Genomic DNA, 16,886 nt, shown 5'->3' on the forward strand with positions numbered 1-16,886 from the left:
ACAACATTCATAGTCAGGCTCGTTATCTCATTAAGCCCGTCTTTCTAACTAGAGGACTAGTGTGGATCAGTAGAGTAGTTGTCTTCCTAGAGAAACAGGTGAAGTGTCATATTTGAGTTTTTCAACCATACCTTATTCTTTCTCATGTGCACAGGCTATCCAGACTCATCGTACATCCATGACCTGAAAGGACTTTACACATTAGCTGTATGAACAGACATTTAGTTTCAAATTCTTTTGGCCTCAATGGAACAAATCTATTCTTAGTTGAAAAAACAAAATTTGGTTCACTTTCAAGATGTCTGCTATTTTCATTGTTAAATAAAATGACAAAAAAAAGCAGATTTGGGTGCAGCAAAGTCAGCATTTCAGTAAAAGCATGTGGATAGACTTGGTTTGACTCGTTATAAGAACTTGGTAAAAATACACAAATACTTTGTGCTGTACTTATCATTTTCTGTTATAAGAAAATTCTATCTGTAGTAATTTTACCATGTTTTAAAAATAAAAAGTCTCCATCTGCATCACACACCTATGCTGGATGGCCCAAAGTTGTGTCGAAGGGCCACAAATGGCCAACGCGCCGCACTTTAGACACCCTTGGCCTAGTCGAAGGAACTGTTTGTATTAAAGTTGCTTGAGAATACCAGAAGCCACATGTGTTGACTCTTCACCATCCCAATCTGGTCAGGATCTCACCCAACACCCCCCCCCATCCTCCCACGCACACACAGAGATGTACACCTCCTCCAAACATCAGCATGCTACTCTGGATAGAGCAGAAAGTGCTGATGTAGTCCAACTGGCCTCTTTAATTTGTGATGAGCGGGGCTAGCACGGGACCGCCAGGGCCTGATGGCCAGATTGTACTGCCGTTCCATGCCCCCCTCCAACCCCTCACCGTCTTACATGCCAGCGGTAGAAGCATCTGCTAAGTCAGCAGCAACTACAGAGTTCATCTTCCCGTTCTCACTCCTGAAAAGACACATATTTGGAAGCTCAGACCTGAACTCTGTGTACAGGTTCGGGAAGTGTCGGCTTCACTTTTGCTTGGTCTCACTATAATAATGATTAACCAATGACCAGCTGTTATGTTACATTGCTAAAAATAGTAGGGTCACCATCTTAACTGAAAGCTGAAACTTAAAGCTAATCTCACATTTTTCTGGATTTCCAAAGATTAAACCGTTGCATTTTGCGATGGTTGCGAGTATTCCACAGGTGTGAATGCACACATGTGCAGAACGCAGCTGCAAAGTTATTCTTTACATGAACAGGCAGACAACAACAAAGACAATGGCGGATAGCATTTTTCTGCATTTTGGTGTATTGTGCTACTTAACCTGTTCAGTTTAACACAATTCCTGATGAGGAATATATGTGTTACAAAAGCACTTCATTCATGGGAGACAGAGACAGGTTTCTCTTTAAAGGAGGCGGAAGCGAAGGGTCAAATCACATGTTTGATGACATGCTAAAATCACAGTGCCATGTAGTCGCCTGGCAAGACAATTGCTGCTGTGACTCAAGGAGTCTTTGCAGTTCCATCTAAATCTGGAACTTTTTTCTTAATCAGCACCTGCTATTTGCATTTGTTTTATGCAAATATCATTATTTGTCTCTAAACCAAGACCTCCTCTGTGGAAATCAGATCACAATCTTATTTATCTCCGCTCTGAATGTAAACCTGACTACCTGTTAGGAAGACGACTGTTTTGAAGTAACTGATTGGATTGCTCTTTGCCAGCCACATAGAGAGGACATCAATGCCCTGAATGAGTGACAACATAAACTTCTGTGTGGACAGCACCATCCCCACCAGAACAGTGAGATGCTTCCCTAATAATAAATCCTGGACACCAGTGAGCTAAAAATTTTATTCCCCTTTGGGATCAATAAAGTACTTTTGAATTTGAAATACCATGAGGCAGTGGTCTGTGTAACTAGTCTATGTCTAAGCAGCAGGGTCAGGAAAGGAAGAAGTAAATCTTATTTTCAGTCTCGTTCACCTGTGTGGGGGTATTAATGGGGTATCTGAGTGAAGGAGGCAGTGAAGCTGTTATGTTACACGGCGACAGGTTTCTGGTTTATTTCCAGCCTCATATTCTGGTCATTGCTCCTAAGAAATGGAGTTTGCGGACTTTAGAGGCGAATGGAAGTCTTCTCCTGAGACAAGGCCAGAGGCAGCAGCACACACTGCAGGCTGAAGGCCAGCCACAGCGAAGACTGTTGCCTGGCAACAGTTTACAGAGTCTAGCGGGGTCCTTCAAGGCTGCCCACAGCCCTGCCTGCCCTTCGTCATCGTCACATGAAGATTAGGTCTGCAACTTGCCTGGCCTTGAATTATTTATCTGTTATTTTCTGGCAGCCTTCAGTGTTTCAGTCTGCTGGTCGTGCTTCAGTTATCCACATCACCTGCCACTGATCTGAAGTCTGATGTAGATCAGATCAGACGCCTCTGTCCAGCCATATGTGGATCGAGGAGTTTGAAGATAGATTCAGTCAGGCTCGTTTGTTCTAAAGACTGCAGCAAAGAGAAATACTCCTTCAGCCCCAATGCGTTTGATGTTTTCTGTTTGTTAGTTCCTTCTCCCTCTGGGCTGTCTCTGCTGCTGCTGCTGCTGCTGCTGCTGATCAAGGGTGCCCGCCTCTGATTATTTGTTTCCTGAATGTCTAATCTGCCAAGTTCATGCCTCTGGCTACCCCACTGAGAAGGGCTTCCTTGTTCTGCGTCTGCCTGGCAATCCCAGTGACTGCTGCTGTCCCCAGCCTCTTGTGCACATTACCATACAGCTGTCCCCCAGGACGCAGAGAGGCAGACACCCAGGAGCTTCAGAGGAACGCCGGCCACTCCCTCCGCCCTCCCAGGCTGGAGCTACGGCAGATGGGCTGTGCAGATTAAACCACCAGGCACATGGCGCCCATTGTGCGTCGCCTATTGTGAAATCGGAAAGGTCACCTGTTGGGGTCAAGGCTGAATTGGTTGCGAAGAGTGCTGCCTCTCATCCACGATCTCTGCTGGTGACGGTTTTGCTAATGTTAGCTTTATGACTGCAGGGAAATATTTAGCTGTAAAGGCTCAGACCACAGGTCCGGCTCTTTGTTGCTGTGGTGTTGTAAAACAATTTCTTCACCAATCGAACCAATTAAAAAATCATTCAGGCTGGTCATTTCTGTGCCTAAATTGTTATAGTCAGCTAAAACTGGTGAAATAACGAAAACTGAAATTGAGGGAACATTTTTGTTAACTGAAGTAAATAAAAACGGTAGTTAATGGGGAAAAAACTTTGACCAACTGGAACTGTATCATGTATTTATGAAAATAACTAAAATATACAGAATTTCTAGATATAATATTCTATGTTTTTGTGTTTATGAATCTGCTTATTAGCCTTTCGAACTGACGTGAAAGGCTAATAAACTATGCCAGCTGTTGGCAAATTACTGTCCTCCAGACTTCTCATGGTGGTACTTATTCTAGTCCGCAAAATGGCAACAGCAAATTTGGGAGAAAACATTTTTTTTTAATTGTATCTTCTGTTGAGTATTCATTACCCAGTGAATCGGTACATCTATCTATACATAATCACAATACAATATTTTGACCTTTCTGAATTCTGCACCTAAAAATGAACCTAAGTGTGAAAAAACTTAAACTACTACTATAATAAAAACTAATTTAAAACTGAGCATTTTTTAAGTGATAACTAAAAATAATTATCGATCACACTCTAAAAACTAATCAAAACGAACTGAATTTGACAAAAAAAAATCACATCGAAATAAAACTGAACTATAATGAAAAACCCAAAACTATTCTAACCCTACTATGGACAATACATGCAAACACATCTCCTGGACTACATCTTGTAGTGAGACTCCATTAAAATGTTTAATAGAGTCCATTTCAGGATGCTGTACTATAGGAGAGATGTGCCGTGTCGAAGTCTGTAGCGCCAGCATACCAGGTGCCCACTCTGACCGCTGTGCCATGCACCGCCCCAAAAATTACCTTTACTGCAGCATAGTGTGAAGATTAGAAATGCGCAACATTGCATCCAAACATGTGAACATGAACCCAACACCTAAAAGTTAGATTTTTCTAAAAGTCAGAAAGATGAAGTGAAATGTGTAATATAGACAGAGGTTCGTCACCAAACCCAGCATAGAAATCCAGCTACTATTAGTTGCAGTAATAAACACTGTACTACACTTCTTGCGGTTTATTTTTTTGTATTAAATCCATGGTGCGTAGTGTCCTTACCAACACGATTTATTGGTAATTTTCTGACCTGCACCTGGAGCTCTGGTCAGTCAGGTGTGTAATCATTCCCATATCAGAGTTTAGACATGCATCTAGTGGTGAGGCTCCATTAAAATGTTAAATCGAAATCATTTCAGGGTCCGTTGTTAATTTCCTGTTCAAACTGTTACCTTCTGGCAGACGGTGTAGAGCCGTGACATCCAGAACGTCTATTTTTTTATTCTTACATTTTTTCAATTTGCATATCATTTGTAATGAGTTTTAATTATGTCATTCAATGCCTATCTGTACCATTTATTGGCATCTTTCAATTTTTGTTGTACTGTTACAGTGCAGTGATGATAAAGGCTCTCCATTCTAATTTTTTTTTTTAAATCACATTTTAATCAAATTATATGTTGATAAAATAAGCAACACGGAGAAGCCTGAGTTTCAGACCGGTTCTTGACGTGTTGCATTCAAATTCCAGTTTCTGAAAACCTTAAAGGTTAGAAGTGGCCCTTAGCCTGAATTCTGTTGAACATCATGAGCTCAGATGAAAGTTCCTGAATGTCCTGCACCAAACACTGCACCTCATCATATCTAAAGCCCATTAAAAATACATTTTAGCCACTATGAGAAACGTAATCTCCACTGTCAAACACCAACTCATGTTTCTGTTTGTATCCAAAGTGGAGTGTGTCAGGACGAGCAGCTGGAAAAGTTGCTGCTGTTCAGGTAACTCCTCATGCTGTGGTTTCATTGCAGAAAGTGTTAAATCCACTCTTGGGAAGATTAAAGTTGACCAGTTGACCAGTTGGCTGGTAAAACCTTCTTCTGTCAGTGGGAAACGTAAATAGAGGATCATCCTCAAATTTTGGAAAGATGCTTTTAAAGGGGCAGTATTATGGGTTTTCTAGTCACATAGTATCATTTTATAGCACAATCAAGTAGCTGTTATCTTCAGTCATTATAGAAAATATTGTATTGTAAAATTGTAAATATACCTTTAAAAGAAATGTTATTTTGTAAACACCTTGAAATTGGGTCTCTGTCTCTTTAAGAACTCCTGCTCTTTCTGAAATGCAGCCTTCAGGAAGACATCACAACATGACTCCTCTATTAACCCTTTAACAACATTTTTACCAGCGTTGCTCTGAGAAGTGGCTCCTATAATGAGCTCAGCAGATGCATAGTTCCAGTGTTTGCTAATTGCTGCTGGCTAGTCCAAAGGAGCTGTATTGACCCAAATACTTAAACTTTTTTTTTCTGGTATTTTTTTTTTAAACCGTAGAAACAGTTTGGCTTTAACTTTTTAAAACCTTTTGTTTGCATAGATATAACCAGCTCATCCCTGATCTGAATGTATCCACTGTTTAAACAGCACTTTATCCTGCTTTTTAAAAGCTGCATGTTTAATTTATGCTCTGAATAAGACTCAGCAGTCAGTCACTCAGTGGCATATTAATATCAGCCCATACCAGAGGAACTGCTGTGCAGTGCTAGTTGTATGAGTGAGTGAGTATCTGTCCCACATGTTTCAGTCTTTTGGGAGAAACATTGACAATCTTTCTGCATTATTTAAAGCTCAAGACATAAGCAAACAGAAGCAGTAAACAAACAACCCTCCGGCCTCTGGAGGGTTCTCCCACTCCGACTGGGAGTCAGGAAACAGGGAAGTGGTGCGTGCGTGCGTGCGTGCGTGCGTGCGTGCGTGCGTGCGTGCGTGTGTTGGAGGACTCTGTGAGTTTGTTCAAACTTAAATGAGTTGGAGACGGAAAGGATTGGAGCAAAGCATACTCTGTCAAAACTGCTTCCAGTGCCTTTTGTTCTAATTAAAATATCTTAACATTGAATGCATCAGTTTCCAAGCCCTCCAGCGAGATAGCTGGATCATTAGGTAATGCCTCTTTAAAGTGGTGCACCAATCCAGTTTTTTCACTTCCTACACCGATACTGTATCAGCCACTATGATCCCATATAGAAAAATGATGCCGAACTGACCTAAACGTTTTTTGTTTTTTTTAATAAAGACAAACATAAAAGTACTAAATTACAAATGTATTTGCTGACTCTGCACCAGTACAGCACACTTAAATATACCAATATTTTGACAAGCTTGGTCAAACATGTAAAAACAACGTAACTTTAATTTATTCAGTCAATGCAATTAGGAGTAGAACAGCAAATACATTTTGCAATTGTAGTGTTAGATAAGAAACATAATTAAAAACACACGTAAATACGTTTGTTCACACAAAAAGTCATTTAAAAACATGCAGCACCAAGGTCCTCCTTCCACTTCCTGTCGTCTTTTCTGCCGGTTGCAGTTGAAGTACTTGACTGTATCAACCTGAAATTCATTTCAGTTTATTTACACAGCGCCAATTGATAGCGCATGTTGTCTCAAGGCACTATACAAAAAAAAAAAAATCATTTAATTACATTTATTCTAATTGATCCATTTATCAAACAGTGTTCTAAGCTCCATTCGCTATTCAAAGTAGCTGAAAAAGTTTGTCTGTCGCACCTCCTGGACCAGCAGGGGGTGACAGCACTAAATTGCTTGCATTGTAGGCGTGGGCGATATGGACTATGAAATTTTAGTACAATATTTTGTAATACTATTGTGATAACAATAAAAGGGATGATGAAGAACTATTTCATGTTTTCATGTGAATGCGTGGCAGAGCAATAATAGTGCCGCATCCGCCTCTCTCTCTCTCAAAAAACAAAAAAAACAAAAACATTTCTATTTGTAATCGTCTTCTTCATGATGCCACTTATTTAAAAAAAAAAAAAAAAGAAGAGGCATTTATATCACTAAACCGCCAGAGGAACTGCATGTAATCGGTTTTAAACTTACTGATATTTATTGATCCTCTTGTGGAACAAACGTTGGAGAAAATAGTAAAAATGTTTCCAATAATATCCTTTTTTTTTGACATCAATAATTAAAATTTATCGAAGCAATGTGGAATCAAAACGTTAAAAGAAATTTTCATGATCAGTGATAAAACATACAATAAATGGCTAACCCTTTCTCAGCAATCCCTCATATTGCGACAGTGGAAAGGGAAAACTTCCCTTTAAGGAAGAAACCTCCACCAGAACCAGAACCTGGCTCAGTATGAGCGACCATCTCCCTGATGTATGTTCATAAAAATAAAAAAATATACTTTTAACAATAGATTGTTGCTGGACTGGGGAACAACTGGAAGTGTGGATTATCTTGTACACAGAATAAAACCAGAAGGAGTGAATAATACAAAAGCAGTTGGGCTGCGGATGCTAATCCCAACACACTGCGAGCTCCTTGAAAGCAGATCTGGGTCTAGAGACGACGGGAACATCTCACAGTGACTAATAAGCTCACTTTGCCTCATCTGGGATGCCGAGTGGAAATTCTGGATGATTAAAGACGTCATTTTGTTTCTGTGTAAATGTTTCTGCCAGCTCTGGCTGAGTTTCATCTGGCTTGTCAGACACTTCTCTGCAATCATCTTTTCTTTTCTTCTAAATGAGAGCAGACTGCTCAAACCCCACCTTTCAGGTGAGAGGGTGAAATGGAGGAGCAAGTAACTGTTACTTTCAATTGTTACAAAAATGCTATATATATTAAATATGATTTAAAGGAAATTTGACTTTGTAATTGAACCCTTACAAATTAGGCCTCTATCTCTTTAAAACCTCCGGCTATTTCTGAAGTGCCACCTTCAGTAAGTCAGTCACTTAAACAGAATCTCTACATCATTTGAAGAGGAAAATTGGTTTCTGAATCAAATCAGGACCCTAAAAATCTGAATCGAGTCGCTACATATTGAAAGATTTGCATTTCCAGTATTTCACTTTAAGGTGGATATTTATTTTATTTGACCTTGAAGTCTGTTAGAATGGTATTTAATAAGAAAGGTTTCAAAGTTTTCCAGACTTAAGTGAAACATTTTCCATTTCCTCCATTTTGACATTTCCATGTTGTGCAGGTACAGGTCTGAGTCCAGTGGTCCTGAAAAGCTTTCTGACCGCTCTCCTGGTTTCTCTCAGATGCGGTGAGCTGAAGCGGATCACCCTTTTCTCTCTGAAGCATCTTTTAGTCTCCGTCGAGCCTCTGCTGCGTCACCCCGCTCCTTTACTGTTTCAGCGTGACGCTTGTGGCCTGACAGCATCATGACCGAGGGCATCATTTAGCAGAAAAGCCACTCAAACCCAGTCATTGATTTCTTGTACTTCATTACTTCTGCTGCTGCAAAATGACCACATTGAGGAAGCTAACGAGGCAGTGTCCATCTTAATCAGCTCTCCCAGTCATTGTTCTTCCGTCCTGGCAGGACTACCGGGGCATGCAGTTGATAATACTGCTGTCCTCTGCTGCCGGAAACAGCTGGGATTGTGGCATTGTAATAATTTTAATAAGGTAAAAATAAGGAGCTCTAGGGTTTATGAGCCTCAAGTTTCCTTAAAGGTGAAGTATGAAACTTTTGTAAAAAATGTTTTCTTTTGCGTAAAACCGTCACTATGTTGTAATAGTATAGTGTGAGACAGACGGTCTGTGAAAGAAAACAAAGCTCCTGCAACTCCTACCTGAACCACGATTGTTGTCTGAAGAAATGCACCACTCTGGTCAGAAACAACCAATCAGAGCCAGTAGGAGGGCCGTAGCACTGTCAGTGAACCTCGTGTACGTGCTACAAAGTGCGCTAATGGCGGAGAAACAACTTACTGTTTCAGGAAAACAATTTATTCACTGTCATCGGTGATCATGATATCTAGGCTTAGCATTCACAACAGGCTTCAATCTAAATAAATACTGAAGCTTAAAGCGGTCAGAAGATACTCAAAAAATCTACTCCAAGGGTAATATTATGCTTTTCCAGGGATATAGTGCCATTTTATAGCACAGTCAAGTAACTGTTGCCTTCAATTGTTATAAAAAATTGTTGTATATATAGCAAATATGACTTGAAACAAACTTTGCTTTGAAAAATAATACCTTGAATCTGGGCCTCTGTTTCTTTGAAAACTCCTGATGTTTCTGAAACTGCTTTCAAGAAGTCATCACAACATGGCTCCTCTACGAACCTTTTAGCAGCGTTTTTGCCAGCAACATTGCTCAGCAGTTTCACAGTTCCACCAGGTGTTTGCTAATTGCTTCTGGCTAGTCTGAAGGAGCTGAGTGGGGCAGTAGCAGGGAGGGTCTCCTCTGTGAGGTAGAAGCTTGGAAACTGCAGCTCTGAGGGGGAACTTTGTCCGTGCTAGGTCCACACAGGCGTTTTGCACTTCTGAATGGTTGCCACAGGAGATTAAAGGATTTATCAAAAAAGCATGGAATAATCAAGACAACCCTTTAATGAGGGAATAACATTATAATGTGGTGTGAAGTTTAAAAAGGTTGATTTTATATAATACTGCCCCTTTAAGTACAGCACTCAATTAGACATACTCCATTACTGTCCACCCCTGGTTTTAACTGACATGTAAAAAACATATTTTTATTAAAAGCTCCATACTGCAGCTTTAGCAAGATGAGCGTCTGCTCAAGTCAACTGCCCATCATCTCTACAGAAGTGAAAAAGTCATATCTGTTGCATAAATATTAAATGAAACTTTGCTTCTCTTTTGTGCTGGAAGAAAACTTCGAAAACAGTCAAAAGGCTCAAAGAATATTGATGTACAAACCTTTCATTCTTCAGCCTCCAGGTCTCCTGCTTTGTTTCTTTCTGCTATATTTGGGCTGGTCTCTGGGTGATGCTTTTAAGCTGAAGGTGAGCAGACAGCAACGTATGACAGCATGAGGGGGCCTGGTAGTGTAAAACATGTCAAAACAAAGTTGTATCTGCCTACTTACTTTTCTGGTAAAATATCTCCACTGTGCACACATTTTACATCCAAATAAAGACTCTCACAGAACATCAGTGACACCTTATGACAGGATTTTTAAGGTGGGTTTGGAGGGAGGAGTCACGATGAAAGACCCAACAGGAATGATCAGGATTGTGCATCACTAATCTGGATTCTCCGTCTTATTTCAAGTGATTGGCTTAAAAAGTTAGTAGTAGTAATGTATTATTTTATAGTTTTACATGGTCTACAGTTTATTTACTGCATCATTATTTGTGGGGGGTTTTCTGACGCTGACAGTCCCATCAGTCAAATGTGTTCTACAACCTTACATTTCTAATTTCATTTTTGAATTGGCATCCAGCTGCAGTCTAATGAATTTACATCTTTGGTTCTAATGGTAGGCTAACAATAACATATTTAGTCTGTGTTTCCATAGAGCGTATTGATTATTTAGCTTAAATAATCTGCTTCCAAAATTTCTCACTTTGAACTTAATGACTAGGTGGAGCATTATGTTTCTGACTGCAGAAACAGTCAGAAACATGCACTTCTGAAAAAGTGCAGCAATTAGCAAACACCTGGTGGAACTGCGCATCTGCTGAGCTCATTGTAGGAGCTGCTTCACAGAGCAACACTGATAAAAAGAAATGTTGTTAATAGAGGAGTCATGTTGTGATGACTTCCTAAAAGTGGAGATTCAGAAAGCTACAAAGTTTTAAAGAGACAGAGGCCCAAATTCATGGCGTTACATTACAAAGCAAAATTTGTAAAAAAAAAAAAAATAAATAAATAAAAAGTCATAATAATAAATAGATAATCGATTGTTCTTTAAAATGCCACTATATGCCCTTTTAATTTATTTATATATTTTTATTTGCTCAGGAATATAGACTAAACACCTGCAAAATGTTAGCATAAGTACTTAAGTAACAGTGTTTATTGTGCATAGTATACATGTATGTAATTATCTGCTCTTCATAAGGACTCACTGGTCAAACAATCCACACTATATTCATCCTTAAGTCATTTAATACTGTCGAGGTTTTTAGTATACATCTGCACATTTTACACATTTACCTCTGTGGCAAGGTGGTGGAAGTCTCATCTAATTCTGATGGGTTATGGATAGGAAGTAAAACTGCAAATATTTGACTAAGTACTCCAACAGGAGAGCATACAAAGGTCTTTATTTTTACATTTTTCTCCAAAGCTAATTAGTCTTTCTAAGTCACAATACAGAAACCTTGACTTTGACGTTGTCTTTGTGTGTGCAGTCAAATGAGACGGCATTTGCATTTACCCACAAGCTATCCCCTGCACAGCTCTGTAGCAAGTTTATATTTATACACCTGCGGCTGTTCAAATACTGCAGCAAGTGTTTAATGAGGATGTTCACCTGAATTTGTCTGATTTAAGATAACTTGATTTAGTTTTACACACAATACAGATGCCCTGTGGTTTCCTTCTACAGTCCCATAAAACTAACAATACACAAAAATAGCATTAATCCTACACCATGCAAAATATGGAAAACATCCCAGAACACAGACATGGTTCACTAACCAGTAGATAAAGAATGACGGCCGATCTAAAGGCCACAGTCCAACCTCCCTTGCATGCCAAGCATTCCAGAGTGCTGTGTAAAGGTTGCAGCGATGTTGACCATCAAGAGGGGCTTCATCATCAGAGCCCCATTAAAACACACAAAGACCCCAAACTCTGTTTCATACACTTCAACATCTCATGACTCCCCCAGCTCTTTCACCACTGAAGTTCCACTAAACCTTTGTGCCCCTCAAAAGACATCCATTCCTTCACCTTCTACTAGAAAATTAGCATTTCACAAGCATAATGGAAGAAGGGTGGGACTTCACTAACAAAATAAAAGTCTGTTGAATAGTGACCCATTTCAAATTTTAGACTGCTGCTAGATGTGAACCTCTAACCACCAACTCCAGGTCACTCAGCAGCTACTGGTGTCAGCAAGCGATGCTTGAGAACTGTGTTCCATCACCTCTGGATAAAGTCCTTCCCATGCTAATTCTTTATGAATTCCAATGCCTTATAATGTCAAAAGAAGGAAACATTGAATGTGATTCAGTTTAAGCAGGTAGGTAGACCGGCCTATCGAAGCCTTTAAAGACCCCAACATACTTCATATGAAGTCCTGAAATCAGTTCTCATTGATGTAGGTGCTTGATGAAAGTTGTGTCATTTTGTTTGCAGGCATGCATTCGCTTGTTGCACTCAACACCAGGCCCTGGTCAAACTATTTCGACAGAGCTCTGTGCAAAATGTGGTGTGATTAGTTAGAAGTTTGTTGCTGTGCTTTATACTGAAATGCTGTCTGACATTTCACTTCAACTAGTCCGCTTCCTGATCCGGTTTTTAGTATCTGTAGGAGCCATAGAGACTTTTGAAGAACATTTATCTGACGCGGTGAGAAATTGTTAGATTATATTTGTGTGATTCTTCACTAAATAACTCCTATTAAAATACACCTGGTGAATGATTAGGTTAACTTCTGGATGGAAATTGTAATGTCGTTCACCGAGGAGGATGTCTGCAGAAAAATGTGCTGCTCTCTCCATGACCATTTTGTTAAAACAGAGGTAGCAGGGAGGGGGGAACCCCCACAAGTAGTGGAGTGACATATAGCGAAGTAGGAGGGGTGTCCCTCAGGTGGTCTGCACCGTTGTATGAAAGGTGTGATCAAATATGAACATGAAAAAGTCACATGACTGTTTGGCTTCGGAAGGCTGCATCTTTTTAAACCTCACCATCAGGCATGAAAGAAAAAAAGTCTGCTGCTGGTCCAAACCAAAGGGCTTTACTGGTGCGAATAAACCTTGAAATAGACAGTAAATGTTTTCGTGGACTTTGTTTATTTATTCCTCCCTGTTTATATGCTCCTACATAAAGGTCAAAGCAAACCCCTCACTGGTGGTTGGCTTGATGGGAGAAAATGTCCAAGTTTGTGACAGCTTTCATCGCCATAAATATAAGCTGCCAACTCCAGGTTGCGATATTTTTCCCTTCGGCTGCTGTAGTTGACGTTGGGCTACAGGCGGTGCACGGTCTTTCAGTCAGTCATGGATCATCATTTGGAATTTCACTCACTGCTCTTCTGACAGAAGGCAGTACAGACTACATCAATCAGATTTGACCCATGGAGCCATTGGCTGACTGTAGAGAAAACATGATCCATCAAACCAGATCCCCTTCATCCACCGATCCTTGATCCAGTTGTGAAGCTCAGTGTTCATTGTCATATGTTCAGCCATCTTCCATCCTTGGACTAATTTTGATAGTTGGTGATCTCAGCAGACTGGGAACATTCCCCGGGAGCTCTGACCCAGCTGAGGGCAGTTTGGTCCTTGTTAAACTTGCTCACGTTCTTGGAACTTCCCCCATTTCTCCGTTTCTGATCCAAGAATTTCTGCACAAATATTCATTTGCTGATGTCGCAAACATGCGCCATAATCATTATGTAAAGTCTACTTTTTTTGAGCTTTACATCATGTTGTAATGTTATTCCATCATCAAAAACATGCATGGTGTGTTGGTTTGATTCTTGGTTCATGAATCCTTTAATTTCCTGTGGCAACTATTCAGCTGTGCAAGACGCTTAGGGGAACAGAGTTCCAGCTTCGAGACACTATTAACTGCATTTTCCAAACTTTCCTGCTTGCTCCCCACTCAGCTCCTTCAGACTAGCCAGCAGCAATTAGCAAACACTTGGTGGAACTGTTGAGCTCATATATGAGCTGCTTCTCAGTGAAATGCTGGTAAAAACGTTGTTAAAGATATTAACAGAGGAGCCGTGTTGTAATGACTTCCTGAAGGCGGAGCTTCAGAAAGAGGAGTTTTAAAGAGACAGAGGCCCAATTTCAAGGAATAAAATTACTAAGTAAAATTTCTTTCAAGTCATATTTGATATTTATAGCATCTTTATAACAATTTAAGGTAACACAGTTACCAGTTACAGTTATTTTATAGCATAATGTGCCTGGAAAACACAAAATGCTACCCCTTTAATCACTTCCTCTGCCAGTGGTCATAATGTTGTGCATTGTCGGTGTGGCTGAGAGGATGATGTTTTGAGACGTGATCTTCATATGTGGATCCATCGGTGTGATGCGGACCGGTTGAAGCAGAGCCATGAGGCCGCTGGGGGTGTGTGTTCGCTGCGGTTCGCAGCAAGTGAAGCCCTCGCGAGCAGACCGTACCCCACCCTGCAGCCTCCCCCTGCTCTCCTCTGCTCTGCATAACCCCCCCTATCAGCAGAGGATGCGCCGCACACGGTGCTGCTGAGGAGACGTAGGACTGCACCATTCCTGCCGCCTCCACCGGGGAGGCTGTAATCCCATCCTGTAGGGAGGAAGAAGAGGAAGAGTCACTGCTTTGCACTCTGACGCTCCGTCCTCTCCTCCCCCCGGTTTTCCTACCGTGTCTCTCTCTCGCTCTCTCTCTCGCTCTCTCTCTCTCCCTCTCTCTGTGTGTCTCTCTCATCTGTTCCCTCCCCTGAACGCAGAGGCTGCTCGGTCGCAGCTCGCGAGCCTCCGGGATCATCGTATTGTTCGCCCACCGCTTTCCCCCCAACCCCCCTTCTCTCCCGGTTAAATCGAAGCAACACGGCGGACCTTTTCTCCTTTTCAACCCCCTTTCCTCCTTCCCTTCTCCTCTGGATGTCCTCACCGTGGGAATCTGCGGCAGCCGAGCCAGTCCGGTGACGTGCCCGAGCATGTTCTTACCAGAGGCGGATTTACCTGACAGTCCGTCGCTGCCCTCGCTCCCCCGCCAGCACGCGCGTTTGGACTTCACCGACCGTCACTGAGGAGGAAAGGAAGGAAACACACCCCGGCTCTAAGGATGGGGTTCTACGGCACTTTAAAGATGATTTTCTACAAAGTGAGTATGGTCGGCTCCGGCCGCTGCAGAGGAAGAGTCGCGGTGTGACGGACCCCCACCTCCCTCTCTCCTCCCCAGGGGCGGCTCTCTAACTGCTGGGGCCTTCATGTTATCACGGGGCACGGCGGGCACCGGTCACTGCTTCACTGCATCGCTGTGATTTGTCCTCTTCTTCGTCTCTCTTAACTTCAGCTGTAGTGAATTAAAACCTCTGCTCCCATATGGTTTGGAGAAGGATGTTAGAAATGCTAATAATGGTTGGATTTTTTTTAAATTATATTATTATTCACCAATATTTCTGGAGAAATATCTAGATTTTTTTCACACACACGAGAGCAGCTCTGCACATGAGCTGCTGTTCTGCCTTTCTTAAACCACCTGGACACATTTCCAAGCCACATCCAACCGACACACAGCAGACAGAACCGCTAGCTCTGCTTTTGTAAAATTAGACTTTTTAATAATAAGTTGGAAACAGGGAGCTGACAAACAGCCTGTCCGCCTGCAGGCCAGCTTGCAGGGTTATCATAATTAGATGTTATGCAGCACTGCTTATCTTCCTCTGAGCGAAGTGACTGCTGGAGATGTGTGCATGTGATCGGCGCGCCTCTGCCTCTTCCCTGACATGGTGCTCCTCGCCTCAGGCTCCACAGCACAGATAATGGGTCACTGTGTCAGACCGGGTTGAACTACAACCTCCTCAAAGATGCTTCCTGTGTTACTGGAGCTAATTTAAATGGTGACACACCGTCCAAGCTGCTAAGTATTAAATTAACCGTGCTGTGATCTAAATAAAGTAGATCATTTCTATTAAATTTCTAGCTCTATTCTTTAGAGACTTTTCATTTTGTCCAAATAATCATTATGAGACGAAAATCTCATAGTAGGAAGTGATTTTTATAGCGGAAAATATTTGCTCACTGAGCTCTAATCAACCACCTGGAGATGGTGATCCTTAGTAGCAGTGAACCGATTGCAGTTTTCTGGCTGATCACTGATACCTATTTTGACCGATATTTTTTTTTGGGGTGGGTTGTCTGAAAAGTCGCTGAGCTGGCTATAGAGTTGGTGACTAACTGTCAGAACTCGCAGACTTGACCCGGTGGGTGTGTCAGTCAAACCTCTCGCAGCAGAACAAACGAGAACAGTGGTTGATTTTTAGACCTTTGCTGAGGTAAATGAGATCAGTGGATAATATCGACTTCATGTGGAAGCTTTGGCTGATCACCGATCTCCCAACATGAAGGAAATCGCGGCCAGATTTTTTTTGTGCACTGCAAATCCTTAGATCAGATCTGATCAGCAGGTTAGATCAGTTCTCCTATTAAATGTGTCAAGACAGGAACGTCAATCACTTTTCCTGTGTTTTCCATCCACTTTTCCATATACTTTCATGAGTGATTATCAACGAACCACTTTTTTCCCCCATGTTGGGTTGAAAAGTACTTCTGCTTGAGCAGTTTTTTTTGTGTGCTAAGAACCTCAAAGCTTAACTTTGCCAGACTTTGCTTTCCTTCAGGAAAGCCCTGAACATGGAGTGTCTAACAGTGATGTTAGTTTGAATATTTATTCTCTTCTGTTTGATTTCCATTGTGGTTTTTGAAAATCATAGTTTAGATTTGAGTGGGTGCTGTTGCAGCTCTATTTTTTTAAACTATTTTTGAACAGAACTGTTCTACATGCTGCCTTAATGAAAATGCCCACGATTCCTGAGAGTGATTGCTTCTCTGAGAACGCCGTTAACCCTCTTTGTATCCATCCCGTGGTTCTTTATTGGATCGGGCAGAAGAGAGGGAACCCAGCGGTGACGAAAGGGGGAGGGAAGAGGAGCGACTCGGTCGCGGTGATTTCCAAACACTGCGTTCTCTCCGTCTCTTTAGCACAACTCTTT

General features: G+C 41.5%; 1 protein-coding gene across 2 annotated transcripts in view; it reads left to right on the plus strand.

The window, feature by feature from the left end:
* LOC106949049 (F-box/WD repeat-containing protein 7) overlaps nucleotides 1–16,886 on the plus strand; it is a 62,276-nt gene that overhangs the window by 14,493 nt on the left and 30,897 nt on the right. Inside the window, exon 1 of one of the 2 annotated variants that reach the window (XM_015035030.1) lies at nucleotides 14,389–14,995. The exons of the other annotated variant lie outside the window; for it this stretch is intronic. Within the exon in view, the coding sequence (XP_014890516.1) occupies nucleotides 14,957–14,995 (39 nt within the window). The 5' untranslated portion in view covers nucleotides 14,389–14,956. Of the gene's footprint in view, nucleotides 1–14,388; nucleotides 14,996–16,886 lie in introns of those variants that run through there. 2 annotated transcript variants of the gene reach the window in all.

The sequence above is a fragment of the Poecilia latipinna genome, unplaced genomic scaffold (assembly GCF_001443285.1).
Source record: "Poecilia latipinna isolate Pla-1442-1.1 unplaced genomic scaffold, P_latipinna-1.0 Scaffold321, whole genome shotgun sequence".
Lineage (NCBI taxonomy): Eukaryota > Metazoa > Chordata > Actinopteri > Cyprinodontiformes > Poeciliidae > Poecilia > Poecilia latipinna.